At 49.5% G+C, this 22,953-nt stretch overlaps 1 protein-coding gene across 6 annotated transcripts in view; it reads right to left on the reverse strand.

Annotated features, from left to right (window-relative positions):
• Window positions 1-22,953, reverse strand: part of BRD1 (bromodomain containing 1) — a 72,707-nt gene that overhangs the window by 44,125 nt on the left and 5,629 nt on the right. For all 6 annotated transcript variants that reach the window (XR_003568449.1, XM_027854367.1, XM_027854366.1 and 3 more), the window contains exon 3: window positions 9,319-9,475. Coding sequence is in view for 5 of the 6 variants with exons in the window: in XM_027854367.1 (XP_027710168.1) it covers window positions 9,319-9,475 (157 nt within the window). In the remaining variant the exon portion in view is untranslated. The remainder of the gene's footprint in view (window positions 1-9,318; window positions 9,476-22,953) is intronic.

The raw sequence follows: 22,953 nt of genomic DNA on the forward strand, positions 1-22,953 counted from the left end.
GGCACCCCACGCAAAGCAGGCGTCCAGCTCAGGCTCACAAGGTGTGGAACAGCAGCAGCCCCAGTTCCATGGAAAGGGCAGCTCTGGGAGAGGTAGAGCCTTCCCCCTCAGAGGGCCAACCCTAGAAAACTCCAAGCAAAGAAAGAGGCAGTCCATGTCTCCGACCCCCCTCCAACCCTGGGGTCACACAATATTCTATCTACCGCAGCAGCAGCGGGTCCCAGGCCCTCATCAAAGCAATGTGCCACAACCAATTTCTGATGCTCTAACACAGAGGCCAGCTCTGAGTGCTCACGATGGCTAGGGTCCGAGTCTCGGCTAGCACGTGAGTGTTCAAGGATGGGAATCAGGAGACCTAATTAAGACAGAACAACCAAGAAGTCTGGCTCAAGGTCAGGCCGATTGCGAGAACCAAGGATCCCAAAGTCACTCCAGTGACGAGGGCTCCCTTCCTCTCACTCAGTCAGCGAAAGCACAAAGTGGACCTGAAACCAAAAGCCCGGCAGGGCAGAAGACGTCTGAGGCCTGGAGATGGCCTGGGAGGCCCAAAAGGTTAGCCAGGGTGGGTGGGACTGGCTGTGGCTGTCACCACCTGAGCTCCAGGGAATGCTGCCCTCTCAGAAGAGGACCAGGCTACAAAAATATTTATAGCAGCCCTTTGTGTGGTGGCCAAGAAGTGGAAATTGAGGGGATGCCCATCAGGTGGGGAACGGCTAAACAAATTGTGGCATATGAATGTAATGGAATACTACTGTGCTACAAGAAATGATGAGGAAGCGGACCTCAGAAAAACCTGGAAAGACTTGTGTGGTCTGATGCTGAGTGAAGTGAGCAGAACCAGGAGAACGTTGTGCACAGTAACAGCCACGTTGTGCGATGACTAACTTTGAGAGACTTAGCCCTTCTCAGCAATGCAAGGATCTAAGACATCTCCAAAGGCCTCGTGATGGAAAATGCCATCCACATCCAGAGAAAGAACCATGGAGTTTGAATGCAGATCGAAGCCAACTATTTGCTATTTTTTTTCTTCTGTTGTGTTTTGTTTCCTCTTTCTGGTGGTTCCTCCTATTGGTTCTAATTCTTCCTTACAACATGACAAATGTGAAAATATGTTTAATAGGAAGGTATATGTACAGCCTATATCAGACTGCACGCCATCTTGGGGCAGGGGGAGGGAGAGGGAGAAAAATTTTAAACTCAAAAGCTTATGGAAATGATTACTGATAAATCAAAATAAATTTAAAAAAATTTTTTTTAAAGCTTATGGAAGTGATTGTTGAAAACTAAACATAAATTAATTAGAAAGAACAAAAAAAAAAAGAGCAGCAGGTGCCACGACCAACACCCGCGCCGCTTCCTCCCCCTCTGCTACTGCAGAAGCCCAGAAGCACCACACGCAATGTGAAGTCACTCCTGGGGGCACCAAGGCTTTCCAGGCCAACTATCAGCGACATGAACAGAACCAAGAGAAGCAGCCCGGGTTTCCGTGCCCTCCTTGAAGAGACCTCTTCTCTCCACCCTCAGGCGTCCGCAGGCCTTCCTGCACAGAGCATCACGCCTCACTGGACTGTCGGACCCAGGAGGGAGGATCCCTTCCAACTCCGGGCTTAAGAAATTCTGAACCGCACTTATCTGAGAGCTTAAGGCACGCATATGTAACAACCTCGTAATTCTGACATTAGGTATCTGTCACAAATGGAAAAACTTCAGGTCCAAGATCACAGAGGCAGTGGTGAGGCCAACCTGGGCCCCAGATTTCTGAGGCAGGTCATGTTCTGACCTCTCAACATGGCTTCCAACGGCAGGGCGGGACGCAGAACTCAAATTACATCAGTGACTCACACAGGTCAACCCTGGCCCATCAGAAACAAAGGAAGTCTCTGAACTCTTATTAAGAATTTGGATAGCGTGATGCTTTTTAAGAAGCCAAAAATAACAAGGTGAGCTGCACGACGAGGGAATGCTGCCGTGCCTGCTGAACCTCAATGAGTGAAGTCAGCACGTAATTAAGCCCATTCTTCTCCTCGGTTGTTAATGGGCACGGCAACTAGAGTCTGAGCCCTTACCTGGGTCAGTACAACTGTCCAGAATGGAGGGCGGGGGAGACGCGCACTCCAATGATGGATTGAGATGGATCCTAGGTAAACATGGATGTGATTGGCCAAGGGCCAGTTACTGTCAGAGGATCACAGCAAATCCATTCATTAGGTCCTGATCCTTTAACGGCAAAGACTAATAATCTGCTTCATTCACTCCTCCGAATACGCCCTATGCCGCGTGGGAGGCACTGTCCCAGCCCCTGCAGAGGCCACAAAAATGAAGTAAAACTAGGCCCTGCCCTAGTCATGAAGAGTTTACAGTCTAGCAGAACTGCACAAAGCAAACAGCAACAGATGCCTACGAGAGGCGCAAACATCACGAGCCTCCCAAAGGAGGGACTGCTTCAAGAAAGGCTTCAAGGACACAGACCATGGCTCCAGCTCCAGTTCAGCCTGAGCTATGGGAACCTCGCCATGCCAGGCCTCTGAGAACTGGCATGGTGCCTCACGGTGCCACGTCCAGACCCCTCACTTTTTTACAGATGGGGCAACTGGGGCTGGACGAGCATTGGCAGCAGCCTGGGTCCAACAGCTGACTCACAGGAGGCCCAGCAATCTCGAACGGAGTTCAGGCAGTACCTCTGGCCCAATGCCTTCCAGCGGTAATGAAACAGCAATCTGCAGCCACGGAAGAAGGCAAGGCATCTGACTGCTGACGGCAGCGAAGGACGGGTGGGAGCACAGAAGGCTTCAGGAGAGAGGTCACCGCCAGCGTGCACGAGCAGAGTCTGAGCTAGTGCCCAGGCACCAGGGGAGAGGGGTCCTGGCTTGGAGATATGGATTCAGGGCTGCCCTCAATACTGAGACGACAAGAGCAGATCTCCAGCGGAGATCAGACTGGCAATAAATGCAAAAGGTGGCCTGATGGAGTGAGCCAAGCCTGAGGATTGCCCTGGGGAGGTCTGGATTTCCCCCTTTAGTGCTCAGTTTCCCCTGCCTGACCAACCCTCAAAGCTTTGTTTCAGTCCCCACATTCTTGCCCTGGGCGATCTCCTTCGAGGCATCATTTCTATATCCGTAATTCGGAGATCTGCAGACGGAGGGAGCCCTACTAAGCTCAGACTCCCTTCTCCCATTAGGCAGCTGCCAGTCATCACTAACTCTGCGCCCTGCTGACTCACACCACCAAAGCTCCAAGTAAGGAAGGCACTCGTCATCTCTGAGAGGATCCTGACCCTGCCTTGAGACACCCTGGCAGAGCAGATATAGCCCTGGTGCTGGAGTCTTCAGCCTGCATCCCAATCCCAACTCCACTTCTCACCACCGGAATGCCCTCTGGGCACATCAGGTCCCTCTGCTCAGTCTCTATCCAAAAGGATAGCCTGTAAGGTCCCTTCCAGCCTAAGATGAGTAAGCCAGATTGCCTCTCCCTCCCTCCCTCACTCAGGCCATCATCCTCAAGGCTGCCAAATTATTTCTAAGGCACGCGTCTGCCCACGTCATTCCCATGCTCAAAAACCTTGCGTGGTTCCCCACGGATAAGAGACAGGGTCATCGACAAGGACAAGGACACCACCAGCACCACCAGAGAGACACCAGGCTAAGGAGTCTACCACGCTGCTCTCCAATACGGCTCTTCAATCCACACAGCCAGCATCCTCGCATGTCCCTCTCCACTTCCACGAACTGGCACAAATCATTCTCCCCCTCTCTTCACCTTCCCCAGGTGCTTCGAACGTACCGCTCCTCCTTCTCCCCAAACGTCAGAATCACTGCTTTCTTTCCAGGCTTCCCAGATACCATCTCCTCCAGGCTGTCTGCTCTGAACTTAACATATGACCTCAGCAGGACTGTATGCTCCTTTCTGCTGAATTGAATGAAGGGGTTCTGAAGGGGGACTTGAAATCACTCCTCATTTGTCACCTCCAAAGAGTGATGAAAGTCATAGGCTTCACGCCAAAAAGTAAGACCTAGGCCTAATTATCAAGGGCTGGAGTTGTCTGATTCTGAATCCTCCCCCTTATCGAATTTTTTCCTCCAGGAAGAGAGTATAAAGACCAGAACCAAACTAGAACAAACGCCTCACCGCAGGACGAAAGAACTAGAACTGGTGGAGCTGAGGTCAAGGGTCACAGAGCTAGAACTGGCTGGGCTGAGGTCGAGGGTCACGGGGCTAGAACTGGCTGGGCCGAGGTGGGATTGTCTCATTTTTCAGATGAAGACACTGACTCAAACAACTCCAGAGACCCCCGACTTTACCTTTGGGACTCAATATAAAATCTGTCTGGCTTCTAAAGCTGGGCCCTTCCCACCTTTCCAGTCTCAATGTAGAGACACAAGCTTCCCACTGTTCCTCAAACAAAACTCCGCCTCCCCATTTCCACTGGCGGATGCCCGGACTGCTCTTGCTCAGCTCATCTCCACCTCCCGGCCTCCTTCAAGTCTCAGCTCCCATCCCCATGGCCAGGAGGCTAGTACTCTCCCCCGGGAGATGACCTCTGCCCTGTCTACGTATTGTCTGTCTGTGGTTGCCTGCATGCCGTCTCCCCCACTACAGTGGGGGCTCCTTGAGGACAGGGGCTGGTTTTGCCCTTCTTTATATGCCCAGCAGTCAGCACAGTCCCCGGTATACAGCGAGTGCTTAGTAAATGTTTTCTGATTGAATGAAATAGCTTGACCTAGGTTATGCAGCAGAGCTTCTGCTGGTCTTCTGCTTGGTCTACACAAGTGAGTTAATCATTCATCCTTCATCCCACTCACAGAAGGATCTTACCTGGTCAGCACTGCCCCCCACGACTCTAACTCAGCAATATATAGCCCACCTGCCTTTGCCCTTAAGGCCCTCCCAGTGTGGCACTGTCCTCTCTTTCTGGCCTTGCCTCCCAATACCAATCTCAGTTCCCTGAACACGCCTTCTGCTGCCACGAAATTCTGTAGGCCTGGGGTGTCACTTCCCCCATCCCTCAAAGTCTTAACACCATCTTTTCAAACCGACCTCTACTTCCACCTTCCCTAGGAAGCCAGCAAAAAGCCCCCAGAGGGCCCTAAGACATCACAGAGCATTTGACACCTTGCTAACTCACTGGGTAACAATGTCTACCATCAAAATCTGTGGCGTTCTATCCCACCGAACTGTTACCTTCTTAAGGGCAGAAACTGTATCTCCACTAAAATCTGTCCTCTTCAGTGCAAACTGCTGATGTTATAAGGAAAAGCTTTCTAAAAACCAGACTCATCCAAAATCGAAATACACCGATTGTCAAGTAGCGCCATCATTGTCAATGTTCGAGCAGAGAATGAGGATGATCTCTGAAACCAGTCAGGAGGTAACTGATTTCTGGTCTGTTAAATCTCTGGCCCCAATCCACGCATCTCCCTCTCACCTCCTCCTTTGTCACTGAAGGCCATTCCAACTTGGGAGGATTCCACGTGCAGGTCAGATAACATATATCACGATATACCTAACCCATTCTTTAATTAGATGCCCGAAATTCAGGGCCATCGGCTAGCTCCTACAGAGTGACCGAGGCGGGAAAGGCAGCACGGCCCCAGTCTTCTGACCACACACAAGAAGCGTTCGGCCAGGTGCCCTGTCCTGGCTCTGATCCTTTGGTGAAGGCAGGAGCTGAGTCTCACGTCAACTCACTAACTGATTTCCCAGGCACCCTGGCAAACAGGTGCCACCTAACAACGAGCCAAACTGAGGCCATCGTCTCCACAACGAACAACTTGATGTGATGCAGTTTAAAGCAGCGTTTTTGTATTCTCAGGGTTTATTCCCAGCTATGGCAGAAAAAGGAATGTCTTTGCAATTTTATTCTTAAAAACCAGACAAAGCAAATCCTCCCAAAGTGACTGCTGAGCTTTGTCTCCATTTTCCACAGAACCTCTGGGTAGCGATTTTGCACTCAGGTTCCTCATTTTGATATTCCTTTATCATCCAAAGACAATGGAAGCGCCAACCATTAAAATCCTCCCCCAAAGGAGGAGCACTTGGACTGTTTTTCCCTCTATTATCATCATTCAAAAGACCATAGAGGAACCTTAAAAAAAAACAAACCATCACAGCCTCTTATTTCACAAATGAGAAAACTGAGCAAAGAAAAGCCACCAAGAAAGCAAGGGATGACATCACACCCGGCTCGGCTCCTCCTCTCCAGGACCACCTGGCCAGGCACCCAATAACAGAAGCCTTCCTCCAGTGGGGCATACAAGCCTGCTCCCACTTGCAGCCCCCGGAAATCCTCCTTTGGCCCAAGCCTATACCACCTCAATTAAGTCGTGATTTGCTGTGAGCTATTCACAAATTCCCAAGCTGATGAAAACATTTTCAAATGCTTTCTAATCCAGTTACATTCTCTGTTCCTAAGGGACCTCTACTGAATTTAAACATCTTCAAATGAATTATTATCATAATTATCAGTTCCATTTCTAAGGCAAGTTTCCCACATGCTGCCCTCTGAGGGAGACAGAATAAGTCTACTGATCCCACCCCCATGCTCCATCTCCTTGGCAGATGAGGAGGACCTGGGGTCAGCCCAAGTCTGGGCTCTGCCTGGGCAGGGAAACGGCAGTCAGAATTCAAACCCAAGTCTTTCCTAAGCCCTTGTCCAGAGGTATCCACCTGCTAGGGCTGCTGTGAGTAAGGGCTAATGAGGAATGGACCAAGAGGGCTCTGAGTGAATCTCCCCGCGCTCTGAAAACATCGCTCGTCATTCTCAGCACATCTGCGGCCAAAGCTCTGACTCTGGCACACGGCTTTCAAAAAGTATCACGCCACTTTTTAATCTGGTTTTAACTTCAGCCACATGGTATAAATGTGTAAAACAGTCAAAATGAGAGAGATCCATTTACATACAAGAGATGGACATGCACGAGTTGTCAGAGTCGTCAGAGGAGCCATCAATGACGCTCCACTCTTCCCGGACTGGAATGAGAAATCAAGCTCTTTTAAAAAGCAAAGAAAAACTGGACGGGAACTAACAAGAAGCTACTTCGGGTTTAATAAATTAAGTCAAACCAAGAATTTGAAGTTTTTACATTAAAAGCTGGAGCATTTTTAAAATTAGTCAACATTTATACAGCGCTTTAAGTTTACAAAGCACTTCCGCATTCTTGACCAGAATGCACCTGACTGGCACGCTGGCAGAAAATGCCACTGAGTGCATCGCGAAATTCAAACCAATGGCTACATGGTAAAAGCATTTAAAATGCACCCCCCGAGCTTACAAACAGACCAGGACCCAAGCAGCAAAGGACAGCTGAAAGAGACCTGAATATACACCCTAGCCCTCACCTCTATTTTCCAGATCCAGAGAGAAGCAAGGGGTTTACAAAGCCCCTTCCTCACAATAAATGGTGCCGAGGAGTAATGGACAGAGGGCTAAGATCAGCGTCAAGAAACTGGGCTGAGTCCCACCTTTGACGCTCCTTAGGGCTGGGATGGTGGGCGAGTCATTTCGCTTTATACGCCCGAGGGGACTGCCACACACTGACGAACTCACAGATCCCGGTGCCATGGGCTTCCATGATTTCTCACAATAATCCCACGACAGAGACAGCACAAGAACGATCGTCCAGATTTGATAACGTGGAGACAGGACTCGGGACCAAAGTGACTGAGCGGCTCCCACACCTGCAGCCTGGATGGGCAGCCCCCTCCCCCAGGCCTCTTTCCCAAAGGCTGCACGGTCTTCAGGTTACTGGGTGCTGACCGATCCATAGTCTGATTAAAATTATACTCTGAGGGGTCCACTGGGCACGCAATGGGGCATTCTGGTGAAGATGGCAGCAACAAAAACCCCATCAAAAAGAGGCTTCCAGATGCAGGAAAGAAAACCCCAACAAGGCCTTCAAATCAAACCTTGGGCCCCTCAACATCAGCAGAGAGGGACAGGTCCTGGCATCACCGAGCCAGGCCGGGGAGGGGACTGGTATAACCCCCAGGGGCACAAACTGGGTGGACCTGCTTGAAGAGGATCAAGTTCATTTAAAACTGATCCTCTCCTCTCTCTGAACCTTTGACGCTACACATGGTGCACGTGTAAAAAGCAGGCTGTGGGCGATCCGGTAAGACACATGATGACAGCAGGACCAGGACCCAGCCTGACAGCATCCCAGAGCAGCTCCTGGGGGATGGCCACGCGGTGCCAGTCTATACAGAACACGTGCGAGGTCAGAGGGCTTGGGGGAAGGGGGAGCAGCAGCAAAGTCATTGGGGACAAGGTGTCAGGCAGGCAGACTTCTGAATACACCAAACAGAAATTTCTCCTAACCCTCTGACTCATCTAAAGGCCACCCTTGGTCTTCCTGGAGCACTGGCTGGCTGACTGGCTGTCTCCATCTGATCTTCAGGATGACAAAGCCCTTCTTGTCTACACTTTCCAAGGGGGTGCAGGAGTGGCCTGAGGGCTTAGGTCCTTCTTGGCTAGCTCAGGAAAGCAAGCCACGGGGGCCATCTGGAGGCTGAGGAATATTCCGACATACAAACGCAGAGGTTATTCTCCTTCCTTTCCCCCGCTGCCATCTCTGACCTCCTGGCAGGAAATGCTCCATTAGTGAAGAAGCAGGCAGGAGTGGGGCAAGGAGGCAATTCAATCCAAAAATCCACTAAATGGGAAGAAACAGCTAGCCAGTCACTAGGCCCTATCTGGACGGCACACGAGCTGACCAAAACGTTGCCTGGTTTTTAACAAGCTCAGATGGCAGCATGGAGAAACAAGCATTTTCCAGTTCTTCCAACTCACTTGTTCAATGCTGGTTTAAAAATCGGTGCGCTTCACTAAAGAGCTGGAAGGCGGGTTATCGCATTAACTGCTACCTGTCCAAGGCCTCCACCAGTTCTCCTCTGTAATTGAACTTTATCAAAATGAGGAAACGAGGGAGAAGTCCAACTCTCGACTGTCTACATTTTAAGAAGCAAACCCGAGGCCACTCTCAACTGGGACCCTGGGACACAGAGTTACCCCAAAGGTTTTATTTGGGCAGGCTTTTTTTTTTTTTTTTGAGGTGGGTGGGGACAGGACAGAAAAGACATTTATAACCTGATGGACTTGAATGTTTTCTTTTAATTGAAGAAAGAAGGGGGCAGCTAGGTGGCCCAGTGGATAGAGCACCGGCCCTGGAGTCAGGAGGCCCTGAGTTCAAATCTGGCCTCAGACGCTTGACACTTACTAGCTGTGTGACTCTGGGCAAGTCACTTAGCCCCAACTGCCTCACTTAAAAAAAAAAAAAAAAAGAACGAAAGAAAAAAAAAAAGAAAGAAAGAAGCACCACATACCTGCTGAGTGTTTCTTTGGGACTGTGCACTGGACTGCAGCCTCCGCAACAAGGGCACGCCGTTCCTAGACAGCCTTTTTAGTAACCAGTAACTGTGAGCTCTCTCAACAAACTGCTTCTTCCGCTGAACGGCCACCTGAGTCAGAATCTTATTTAATCTAAAATATGGAAAAACTCAAAGTTTAATTTTTGAAGCAACACATTAAAGAGAGGCTTTTGATTATGGAAATTAGGAAAAATTTCATGGACAGGTAAGGCTACATCCCCCCATCATAACTCCCACACTTATATATATCGCTTGACCTTGTGAAACCATGAATTGAATTCATAATTTACCTAAAAATCTGCCCAATTAAACCATCTAAAATTTTTAAATGATTTTAAGAAAGTCATGTTAAAACCTAAGCAAGCCCCCAACATCTTTTTCCATCTTTTTCACTATCTTCTTTGAACAAGTTAACCTTGACCAAATATAAAATAACACCTTTTGTGCTAAACAATTATTTTAAATTCTGTACACTCACATTAACAAAAGAAACAAGTCACTTAAGTTATTAAAAAATGTAGCTTTTAAAAAAGTACTTGTTAAGTCCATCAAGTATTCTGAAATAACTGGTTTTTCTTCAAACAACAAAAATGGTTAAATACGTTCAAAACTCATGAAACGAGCCTTTCAAAAAAAAAAATCTCAAAACTGACTTGCAGAAAAAGTAAAAGCCTTGTAATTAAACCTTGAAATAGGAGACAAGAGTCCTACGTCTCCTCGGGTCCTCAGGTTGACGGTATCCCAGACGCTGAACTGTCGAGTATTTATTCTGCATGTTTGGTTCATCTGAGCTCAGCCAAGTACTAAGTAACTACTTTGTAAAGTATGCAGAAACCACGCAGTTTTCGTTTTCTCTTTCTTCCCCACAGAAAGTGAAACACTTCAGAGACGGAGCTGGAGAGTGTGAGGCTCTGAACAGCATATCCACGTGCACACAGCCATGCAAGGGACCAAAAGCACAATCAGATTCTACCTTTCTCTGCCCCACAGATCACTGCAGAATATATAATCACCGTGCTGTTCCATACAACTTATTTCTGTTTCCCCAAACAGATAACGCTGATTTACAATTTACTTTCCAAAGATCCACCCCTTCCCTAAATCACTGCCAAATCAAAGTATTCCCAGTAGGGAGTACACTGCAGAAGGGGCCTAAAGCCAGAGGACCTAGGTTCAAATTCCATATCCTGGCTGCGTGACCCTGAACAAGACATCTAACTTCTAAGCGCTCTCAAACAACTCCCTAGGACTCATCACACTGCAGAGAAGATGCCGAGCTACACTGGAGGGAACTGGCTTACCTGGGAGCTCCCCATATCCATAACATCACACAGGTCCAGACCCTCACCCTAAACAGGTAGCTGAAAAATTCTGACACAGCAAAGAAATACCTCAAGAAGCGAGTGTGGCTGAGTCAGACTGCCCAAAGAAGGACTGCCCAAGTGGATCCCAGAGGCCTGCCGATGGAGGCACTGTGCCCTCTACTTTACTGCCATTCCACTGTGCTTAGGGAAGGGCCAAGAACATCAAGAGCGGTTTCCTCAAAGGCAGGAGATATTTCAGTGTGATCATAGTTGACTTCCTCGTTGTAAAAAGTGAAGTCTTTTTAAAGCTTAGTGATCACAAGCTTTTCCTAACGAAAGCCAAACTTTCCTCGCTATCCCCCTACTCCTGATTAAATGCTCAAATGTCATATTTCAAAGGGTCAGAGGAAAGACGGAAAAGCAGAAGTGAGAATTATAAATATTTCAGTTCAGAAACTTAAAGCAGCTTCTAAATCATTCATGGGAAACAAAAGACAATCAGAACAAAGAAACAAATAAAAATGATTCATCACTCTGAAACCTTTCGAAAACACACAGTTCTATAAAAATCCAACCCATGTTCAAAGAAGGTGCAGGCCCAGGTCGCTCATAGCTCCTCCCTCGTGGTCAGGCTTCCTGCACAAGGTAGAGAGAGCAGGGTGACAGGGTAACAGAATCCAAAACCCTTACGGTTCTGGTGCTTTCTGGTGACGTGAGCACGGAGAAGCAAGTCACTTCACTTTGGAGCCTCAGTATCCTCATCTGTAAAATGGGGCTAAGTTTTGCACAGGGTTCCTGAAAGGTGAGCACTCTATAAATCTTCAGGCTTCTATAAAAGTGGCTGCGGGGTTAATTATTATAGTCTAATTGCATGTTAACTCATACATTAGTCAACAGTATTAGATGGACTTGGGCCTCCCCTATGGAAGGCCAGGGAAACGCAAACACGTGTGGCAATTCACTCTCCCTTCGATAACTGGAATTCTAAGAACAAACTTTGGCAACTCAAGTCCAAAGCCAAGTGCAAATCTTCACCCCAGCATTTATCAAGCCCTTACTGGGTAGCATGAATCCATTCATGTGCACACAGTGTTCTCCCTTCCTCCCACAGAAAGTGAGTTAACGTTGATTTCTGCCCCAGCTCCACTTCAGAATTCTCTCAACACCTGAACATCCACCACTGCTCTCTTCTCTGCCCAAACACACATGACCCTCACACTTAAAAACGTTGGGATGAAAAGGCTAAGACAGACAGCCCTGGCTCCCTAGGGGAGCCTGCTAGGACAGACTGCTGGCTGATCTCTCCAAGGCACGTGCAAATAGGCCAGACCGACGCAGCAGAAGCCACTCGCCTCCTGGACAGAAAGCCATCTGCATTATCAATTTCATTAAGTTAAGAAATTTAGAGAATGGGGACACTTATACTTAGCCAATTACACTAGCTGGAATTCGCTGTCTGCACATTCGCTGTTCAAATTTCTTTAGTATCTATTACGTAACTATGATTTCTGATTTCACCACAAGCATTTATCACAACCCATAAGGCAGATAGATGAAAAATAAGGCCAAGAGCCAGGAGCTGCCGCTATTAGCTAGAGTCCTTAGCTAACACAGATTCCATCTGTATGCGTCTTAACCAAAGTCACCAAGCTTTGTGTGTGGTATGTCGATTCCGCACTCCCGGGGCTCCGATCCAACCTAGACCCTGTACTCCCATAACCCTCTCTGGCCTCACAGCATTCCACATCACTAGCTCCTAACCCTCCCTGCCAGAGGAACAGCTCTGACCAGCTCACCCCCTCACCTGAGATAGTCAGTGATTCCCCAACTGCCAATGAAATAATATGCCAAGTCCTTAGCCTTTGAGCAGTCTTCCTCCAAAAAAGTCTCTGAGGCCCACCACAATCTGGCCAAGCTCACCCACCTTTCCAGACAACCAGGATCGTTATCAGGTATTCCACTAGGTCTTCCCAGGACATCCCACCTCCATACACAGACAGGCCTTCACTGACACCCAGAAGGTACACCTGCCACACCTCTGGGGGGAAAACATTGGTCTCCACCTCCACGGCCAAGTTCCATCTCCTCCCTGAATCCTCCTTGATGCCTTCAGCTCAAAATGGCCTCTTCTCATATTTTCCAGGAGTATACAAACGAGTAGGTAATTTTGTTACTACCATGCTAAATTTAACACTTCGTTCAATATGACATCCCAAGTTTCACATACACTGCTCTTTTGTGTTCTCTTGTATGCTGGAATGTTCATATTTGTTGATGTTTAAGGTCATGATAAAATACTTTTTTAAAAAACTTGCCACAAAAAAAGGTGTACCAGATGGCCTTGAAATGAGGAGAGACATCTCTCCAAAACCTCCACCACTCGCTTCCCTCATCTGTAAGATGTGGCTACAAAGACTATGCACTCCTCTCCTGCAGGGCTACTGTGTGAGGCTCAAGTAAGATCATGTTTGCAAAATGTAACAGATCAACGTCAGCCATGACCTTGGAGAGGCTAATTCAGGCGGTCAAACCCTCCTCTCTCTCCAGTACTTGGGCGTGGCTCCTCGTCCTATTCACATTCTAACTACTGGAGGCTTTCATGTTTCCATCCAGATCCCCAGTAGAGAGAGGCGCTCAATAGGGTCAGCCAGCCAAGTGAACTGCTGTATCTATTCGTAAATGAGGACTGCAGAACCATTCAGATCAACGAGCAGTAAAAACCCTGCTCCCAGGGAGCACCTGCTGTTTCCTGAGCTTCACAAATTCCATCTAGCACCAACAGAAGACAACCTGAGGGGAGGAACGGAGTCAGAAGAGAGGAAGGGAGATCAGCACATGCAGCCCAGGAGGAATGAACTCCCCAACCAGTCAAGCTGCTTTGGCCAACACATCTGCATCTCCACAGGAAAGCCCAAAGAGCAGGCTGCTCAGCAGACACTAACTCAACACTTGTTCACTAGTCATTTCGTCTGATGCCAGTCTGCATACCAAGTACTCACAGAAATAGCTAAGTCCCATTACACTCCTAGGGAGGTTACTGATGGGGGGATCTTGGCTTCTCCTGGCTATTCGGCCTGAGCAAGTCATTTAAAGTTACATCCACAATGGGGATAACTGGAGAGACTGCCCACCTCACAGACTTGTGGGGTAGCTGTATACAAAGCATGTTATGCACCTCAAAATGCTATCTATATAAATTTCACTATCACTACCATTCTTTGCAGCACTATTATCTGTAATAACAAAAAACTGCAAAAACCCAAGAGCGAGGAGCGGCTGCACCTCCTCTTTTATGAATGGGCTCCGCTCTCCCTTCTCAGCTCATCTCTGCCTCCCCTTCCTTCGGGTCCCAGCCAAAAGGCCCACAGCCTTTCCCAATCACCCTCCTGCTAGCGCCTTGCCTCTGGCCTCGATCGTCTTCGTACACAGGTGTCTGCCTATTGTCTCCCCCATTAGACTGGAGCTTCCAGAGGGCAGGGGCTGTTTTCTGCCTTTCTTTAGAGCCTCAGTACTTCACACAACGGCTAACACACAGCAGGTGTTTAACAAATGCTTGCTGACTTAACTTGAAAGTAATGACAGATATGAAGGAATACGGAGAGACAATGTTTCGAAGACAAAAAAATGATATACACACTTACAGTTACATAAATAATAATGGAAACAAAATCTAGAAAAATACAGCTGAGTCTCAATTAGTGTGGATGATGAGGCCCCTGAAGTAGTCACATATATTCCAATTCCCAATCAGAATTCAAAGTTATAATTACATAAAACACGGACATAATTAGTTGCAGCCCAAAGGAAATAATCCAGTTTGAATTCGAATAATGAGACCACTGCAGGATTCTGAGCAGGACATTGTGTGATGAGCTCATTCAAGTTAACATACATTTTTTCAAACTGAAGACTAAACGTGGAGGGCTCCATGTACCATTTTTTTGGCTCACTGGTTCGGTTTCACATTGTTGGATCGTTCCGTGCACGTAAGGCTAAGACAGGTCCTAACTGCTTTTATCCTTACACATCAGCAACACCTTCCCAAATCCAGAAACTCAGCTCCCGTGTCCAGCTTCGGCAGGCTCTCCCTTGAGGCCCAATGAGGGGCCTGCTGGGAGTCAACAGCCCTGCGGGGCCATTTCCTGCCTGTGTGACCTTTGGACAAGGCCAGTTCTCCTCTGAGATTATCTCTAAGGTGCCTTCCGGGTCTAAAGTCCATGATCTAGGAAACTGAGGGTCACTTGTGGTTCCTTCATGTAATGGGATAGGATTGAGCCCTAAAGAAACAATGGCTGTGAGGAACTGAGCGGAGCTCTGGGACAACTTGTCTGAACACTCGGCGGCAAAGTGAGCAGACCCAGGTAAACAACACTGCCATGCTGCTGAGCTCCGACTCATTGCACTCGCCAATCATGGGCCCAGAAAAGAGATGACAGAGAAATCCGTCCCCTTTCAGGAGGAAAGTGAGTCACTACAAATGAGAAATGCTGATACGCTGTCAGACCTGGCCACTGTGGGTGCTGACCGCCTTTGCCTAATTCTTTATCACGAGGGACAGATCATAAGAAATCACTGATGTAAACACACACCAAAAAAAGGAAAGTGATTTTTAAAATTAATCATGTGAATCACGAACACCTGTCGTAAGCCTTCGTATAATTTTTACAGTAACCGAATCACTCTGAACAAAGTAACTTGATCAACTAATAATATTCACTCCAATCCTCTATTAAAGTCCCCACTTCTAAGATGCTTTCTCCCACGGAACAGACACCACAGAAGGTGTAGCACACATCTCACTCATCAATACTTCCAAGACCGGAGGTCTTCATAGGGGAATCCCACTTGCCACCACTTTTAGGACCTGGGTCTCCATCAAGAGATGCTAACACCCCATCTTGGCCAACCGTCCTCCTCTGTTATCACAGCTAAAGTACTCATCAGCTGCCAAGGGTCAAGCCTCTGGAGTTGCCAGAGTCCATCCTGGGGCCCCACACTCCCAGCCCTATGCTCACTCAGCTGGCCGAGCTTCCGGGGAAGGCTTGGAGCCAACCTAAAGAACCCACAGTTACACAGTTACACACACACACACACACACACCCCACAGCAAAAGCAATGAGATAGTACTACTCAAGTAGTAAGTAAAAGTGACAAAATTCCCAACAATTTTCCTGCCTCCTAAACTATCTCAAGCTCATCATTCTGCTTTAAAAGCCCTCCTGACCTACAGAAAAGCATCCGGCTACAGGGTTGAGGCCACTCCCAGCTGGTGGCCAGCACCATTCTGATTCCTTGTCGTGCTCTCTCTACCCAAACGAATCTGCTCACCAGACGTTCTTTATTCCACCCCCACGGGAGGCAATTCCCGGATGAAGACCACCAGTCTTCAGGATGTGGAGCCCAGCCCCTCCTGGTGCCGTTTCTCAGAGGCGGCCGACTTTCAGGTGCTTTCTCCAGCAGCGCCAATCACCTTCCAGGCCCAAGCCCTTTCTGCCCTGCTGAGATGACAACAAGCGCGACTCCTGGCCCTGCAGTGACACAGCAGCTACCTCCACTCCCTCCCTGAAGACGGCCGGTACCTTCGATATTTGCATTTATGACGAACACAGGCGGGCCCAGATTTCGTGGCCCCTCACAGGGACTAATCCACCCGCACAAATGGCAGACAATCCTCCCCACAAGCTGTGCAAGCTACTGCCCTGAAAAGCCTCCCTTCTGAAAGAATCTGCGGCTTAAGTAGAGGTGGAAAAGGAGCCGTGGAGCAAGGAGAGCCAAAAGGCCCAAGGAGACCCCAGGGCAGGGAAAGTGTGCCCAGAACACCCCTGGGGTGCCTGAATTTCTACTTCACTGCCTGAAACAAGAGATTCATCTGAGTTAACAAGCATCCTTTGTTCAAAACACCTCTCTGGGGGTAAAGAAGCACTGGGTCACACACAGAGCGACATCAATTCAAGCAGGGTGCTTTTTACCTGACATTCAGCCCAAGACCTGCTGTACCTACAAGTCAAGAGCTGTGATTCAGGGGAGAAGAGGGCAAGAATTTGGGCCCATGCAGTACTCTGGAGGACAAGGAAGGAGTGGGCAGAAGGGCCAGTGGAGAGTTTATGACGTCAGCACGTGGAGAAGCCTAGGCCTGCTGAGGAAGGCACGTGGAATGAGAGGGAGAAGAGGGCCAGCACAAAGTGACTCCACTTCCATGTGTGACCAAGAGCCAGCCCTGGCGCTCAAGGGAGAAAAGCAGCTCTACCTTCATCCTCCTCTTGCCTATCCCTTTCCTAAACCATTCACTCACTTGGCTACATTTTAGACTCAACAGGGAGGCTTTCATAGGCTGACACAGGAATCTAACGAGGCCACAAGTTACTTATTAAGCGCTTCCCATGTGCCAGACATCGTGCCGGCCACTGGCAATTCAAAGGGTGGCGAGAACAGCGCCTGCCTACTAGGAGCTCGCATTCCACCAGGAGACACAATATGAACAGAAAAGATACATACATAGAAGATACGTAACCATCGCTTACAACACTGTATCCACGGAAGAAATGGTTTCCAAGTTTCAAGCAGAACTGCACAGGAACTTGAAAAACCGCGGTCTACACTTGCAGTGGATTAATACTAGACATCTCAGAATTCAACACCTCCAAGAATCAAGCGGCATCCATAGACAGAGCACATTCTTTTAAATCCAAAAAGCAAAGAAAAGAGAGAGCAGGATGGACATTTTTATTTCAGAGAAAATTTTACTATTTTTGCATCAATTGCCTGCCTAGTCCTAGTGTTAATTTAATTAAAGCTAACAGTTCCTTACTTTGGAAGCCCTATTTGAACGACCACCAGGACAGAGAACACGATCCTTTGTATTTGCAGTCATTATTTCAGAAGATGACACAGTGCTTCTGTTCACTGCTCTGACACAAGGCTGAAGACAGTCTAAACAACAGTGACGGGCCTGCTTGGTGGCACCTCACGTGGTGACAAAGACGCTTTCCCTTTTACAGATGTTTGTCATCTGACACCAAAAAGCTGTGCAAAGCCCTGGCTCCACATCTCATTCGCTACATGAAAAGGCAGATGCTCCAGTAAGCTTTAGAAAAGGATTTCTGTGCCTGACACCCAGAGCAGATGATGTCAGGGCTTGAACAAATATTTTTTCCCTTTATCTCTCAGGGGAAGGCACCTATTTCTCAAAGTTCACGTTCATCCATTTTCATCCATTCCAAGATAAACCACCACAGCTCATCCCTCCTATAAGAGCAGTGAGGACCTTGCTAATGAAGGCCTCTCCTCTCCCCCACTGCACTCTCCTCACCATCCCATAGGCCCTGCTGTGTCCCCATCCTTCAAGTCTGTAAGCAGCACAAGGGGACGTGGGGGGATGGGGATAAGGAGAGAGGAAGAATCAAGAGGAAGGTACTGAAGAAAAAGGATGGGGGACAAACCAGAGGTACATTCCACTGGGAACCACCTGGCTATGCACAGATCAGAGAGAAGGCCATCTAGCCGCAGACTGGTTTCGGATCCTGCCTCACCTCTTCTCACCCACTTCCCTGCCCATCAGCAGTTAAGCCAAACGTACCCATCCTTAAAGACATTCCTTGTCTACTCTAACCCAGGACAGTGCCAGCCTCAAAAACCCTCCCAGATCCTCAGCTGAAGGCTGGGGTTTTATGGACAGCCGGCAGCCGTGGGTGGCCCCAGGTCAGGCGGGAAGGGCTCATCTCTCCTAACAAGCAGCTACCACCTGAAAGAGCAGGTGATGCCCATCCCTGCCCAATCCCAGAAAAACAACTGCAACAGACAGCATGTGACAAAAGAGATGAACAGTGACTGGAGTGACTCTTAAGAATAAAAGCGTCAGCCATCCAAGTAGTATTGGCAGTGGGCCTCGTGCCGACACTGACCACGACTGCAATCTCCAGGGCACCCTGAGCACACACACCATGGGCACCTGAGCAGGGACTCCACCAAGGCTTAACAGCCCCAGCCCACCACACATCACAGTCCTCCCCAACCATCTCCAAAGCAAAAGCCCCAGAACAAGGACCAGCGGCCTGGCGACACGCAGGCCCCTTCCCCGACTCCACGGCCCCCTGAGCCTCAGCACCAGCAAAGAGGGGCTTACTGGGCTCCGAGAGACCCATGCTCCTGCTGGGGCCTGGAACAGGGCCTAAAACCAGCCATATTGGGGTGATAATCTACATGCATCCTCCCTACTCAAGAAAAGTCAAAGATAAAGCACATCAGGGTCTTCTTCTCTGCCGGGGCGTGCTCGATGAACTCACCCACGAATCGCTGAATCCTAACAAGGGGATGCAACGAAACCTCAGACCTTTGCCCCAGGCTTCGATATTCCGGCACAGAATTCCGTCTCTCGGTGTATCCGCAGGAGGCTCAGGACGGAAACAAGCGAACTAAGAAAAGAACTTTCGAGGTCCTAAGACGAGACTGCTGCTGTCCCTAATAAGGGAACGGCAATTGCTTGAGTGGGGAACCAAGTCGTCCATCGTCCCCATGGGACGGAACGTCACCCAGACCGATGGGCCAGAGAACGTTCCAGGAGAGTTCATGTCTACAATGGAGGCTCACACAGTCGGGAGCCAGAGCTTTGCTCAGAACAGGCCCAGACGTCGAGCACGGACACTTCCACGGAGCCCCAACATTCTCTCCTCTGACCCTCAGGCCAGCCCTACTGGCAGAGGCCATCCAAGTGCTTCCCCCACCTTTCCCAAAGGGCAACTCATGGCCCAGCCAGCTCAGGTGGCCAGTCCAGTACCCGATAACTGCTAAGTGAGCGGCAGGAGCTCGATCCCGGCCTTCTCACTCTGCTCCAGTCCCCTTTGGTGACATGCTGCTGACTCCCTGATCACATGCAAGTTCGACGTCCACATCGAGAAGTGAACTGGAAGACTCCCATGATGGCCACCACTGGGCTGACCAATCTACCTGTCCTGCACCCAACTCTCTGCTGCCCTCCAGTCTCACATCTCCAATTGCCTTTCAGACATCTTAAACTCACTGTGTCCAGAACAGAATTCCTGCCTTCCCAATCACTGTGGAGGGCATCTCCGTCCTCCCAGCCTCCTCCACTCCTCTCTCTCTCTCTCACCCCCATATCCAAGCATGTGCCTACTCACCTCCATAACACCTCTCCACTACACTCCCACCACTCTGCCCCTCACACCTGGACTGCTGCGGAGGCTGCTGGGGGTCTGCCTACCTCCAGTCTCTCCCCACCTCAACCCAGCCTCCACTCGACCACCAAAGTGATCTTCCTAAAGCTTACGTCTGCTCTCAATAAACTCCTGGGGCTCCCTATTGCCCCCACTCAACGCCCTCAGATCTGGCGCTCAGGCCTCCTCCTTGCTGCTTCTTTCCTCTTGCAGGCCTGGAATGCCCTCCCTCTTCATCTCAGCCGTGGCAGGCGAAGATCCCACCTTCTGCAGGAAGCCTTTCCCCAACCCCCTTAATGCTAGTGCTTGTCGATTTCTTCCTATCTGTCCTGCTGTCTTCACCACTGACTGTGAGCTCCTTTGCCTCTCTTTGTATCCCCAGTGCTTAGCACGTTGCCGTGCACATAGTAGGCGTCTGACAAATGTTTACTGACTGTTGACTAGTTAAAACAAGATGGTCTTGGAGGGAATCTGTCTACAACATCCCTGACAAGAGGTCACACTGCCTCTGCTGAAAAGCGTTCCTTCCAGGAAGAGGGAGCTCACCACCTCCAAATCAGCCCATTCCATTTACAGATAGCTTCCGTACACAAGGGGAAATCCGCCTCCCTGTTACTTTCATCCTAGCTCTGTCCTTCAAGAGGAAATAAAACCCACCCAATCCCTCATCCGCCTCTGAGTCTTTTACTATCTGACTACGGCAACCATGTTCCCATGAAGTCTCTTCTAGTCTAGGCCAAACACTCCTATCCCCTTCTCCTCCTCCTCTTCCAAAAGGACCCTAAGATCAGACAGAAAATCTTTAGGATCTTCAGGGCTGACCAAGCCCTCAAGAACCAAAGCCTCCAGGCCTCTCTGGCTAAATCTGACCCCAGGCAAATCAATGCCCCTCTCCAGGCTGAGCTTTCTTCCCTCACAAAACGAGGCAGGGAGGATAGAGGGTTAGACTCTCTCCCTCTCCAAGCCCGTGCTACTCTGCTCAGCAATGAAGTCAATCCATTTATTCCCAGGGTGAAAAAGCTCTCACCTTACACTGAGGTGTGGATGAGGCCAGCAGCCTCCTTCCCACCCCTCTAAGGAAGACGTGCCAGAAGCCAAAGCATCAGTGTCCTTGTGAACAATATGGGAGGACAAGACTCCTGAACCACCTGGCTAGCCTTCTCCACTTCCCCTGTAGTCCAAGTAAGGTGGCTAAGGGGCACCACTGTGCAGACAGCAACGGGTCTGGACTCAGACACCTGAGTTCAAAGTCCACCTCAGATACTTCCTAGCTTCGTGACCCAGGTTTGCCTCAGTTTCCTCAACTGTAAAATGGGGATCATAACACCACCTACCTCCCAGGCTTGTTACAAGGATCAAAAATACCTGTGAATTGCTTATCAGTGCCTGACACACAGAAAGTGCTGAATCAAGTTTTTGCCTTCCCCTCCCGACTCCTACCCCAATGGGGTCCTGCCCCAGGATCTTCACTATTAGGCCGCCCTACGGACACTGCCTCTTCCATCCACTGACCCCAGGGTCCTGTCCGGGACAAGCAAGGTCCCTCTGGCCTGCTCCTACCCGCAAGCCTCCCTGGGTCTCCATCCACCTAATCTCCGGCCTCCCTCAGCACCTTCCTCCTCTCTGACCATTGAGACCCAGCCTAGACCATCTCCTTATACTCAGCACACTCCAGGAGCTGATATAAAAGGCCTGGTCACTGTTCTGGACTAAGGTCCCCCTCGGCCCCTCCACCCCATGTTCAACTCCAGATCTGCTGGCCCTCGCTGAGCCCCAGCTCCGGGGACACTCTCTCACCCAGGCCTCAGTCTCCTTCAGACCTCCCCTCAGAAACCTGCACTCCTCTGAGAAGCCTGCTTCCCCTCCACTCCCACGGTGCTGAGTAGAGCTGGGGCAGAGGACAGAACCGAGCCCGCTGGACTCCCTGAACAAGACCAACAATCCCTTCCTCCCTAACTCAGTCCCTCTGCCAGGATTCCAAACCTCCCCAACCTGCCCTCTTGAAGCCGGGACCTCACTTCATCCTTCACCCAAAAACGAAGAGCTCCCTCTTCTCACGTCCTCCTCATCTCGCTTCACCCAGACATCCCCATCACCAGCTCCTCCTTCACTCCAGGCCCTTCTCCCCTACCAAGGCCAACCCCTCAACTGGCAGCCTGGGTCCCACCCCCATCAGGTATGTTCATGTGGGGAGGTGCAGTCACTCCATCTACTGGCTCTACATCTATCTCTCCCCATCCTTAAAAACCCTTCACTTGATCCAACCATCACTGCTAGTTACCATCTTCTGTCTTTAGGCAGCTAAGGGGCACTGGTACAGAAGACAGAGTGCGGGGCCTAGAGTCAGGAAGACCTGAATTCAAAACCAGCCACAGAAATGTCCTAGCTCAATGACCCTGAGGAAGTCCCTCGCCCTTTGTCTGCCTCAGTTTCTTTCTCTCTTAAACGGAGATAACAACAGCACCTGTCTCATAGCTCACATGAGAAGTAATCCACAGGTAAGACACTTAGCGCTTAGTAACAGACGTGACCCTAAGCTTTCCTTCTCCCCTTTTCAGCTACACCCTGGAAGAAAGCCACCTACAGCACACACCCTCACACTCCTTTTTCTCAGCCAGCAGGCTTCCCAAGGCATTCAAATGAAACCGTACCCTCCAAGGGCTCTCATCTTCCCCTCCAGGACCTCTGGGCAGCCTGGGGCGGTTGGGAGGTGGGGGATCCCCAACTCTTCCAGGTTATTCTCTTCTCCCTAAATTTTCATGACAAGGTCAGCTCTCCTCCTTCCCTCCGGGGTCACACCTTCTTAAGCTAAGCAATCCCCAAGGCTCAAGCATCTCACTCACTCTGTGATCCAGATTAGACTCTCGATCTAAGAGGCTGGTCCTGGTCTTTCCTGAACTGAAATCACACAAAGTCTCCTGTACATCTCAAGCTGGATGTGCCTTAAGCTTCTCAAACTCAACAAGTCCAAGACAGGACACATTATCTTTCCCCAACACTCTCCCTTCTTCCTAACTTCCTCCGAGCAATCGCAACTCCTCACCATAATTCAACTCCAGAGCCAATCCGCTGACAAATCTTGCCTTTTTTCCCTTCTAGACATCTCTCCCAGCACC

Source organism: Vombatus ursinus, unplaced genomic scaffold (assembly GCF_900497805.2).
Source record: "Vombatus ursinus unplaced genomic scaffold, bare-nosed wombat genome assembly UNPS02010394.1, whole genome shotgun sequence".
NCBI lineage: Eukaryota > Metazoa > Chordata > Mammalia > Diprotodontia > Vombatidae > Vombatus > Vombatus ursinus.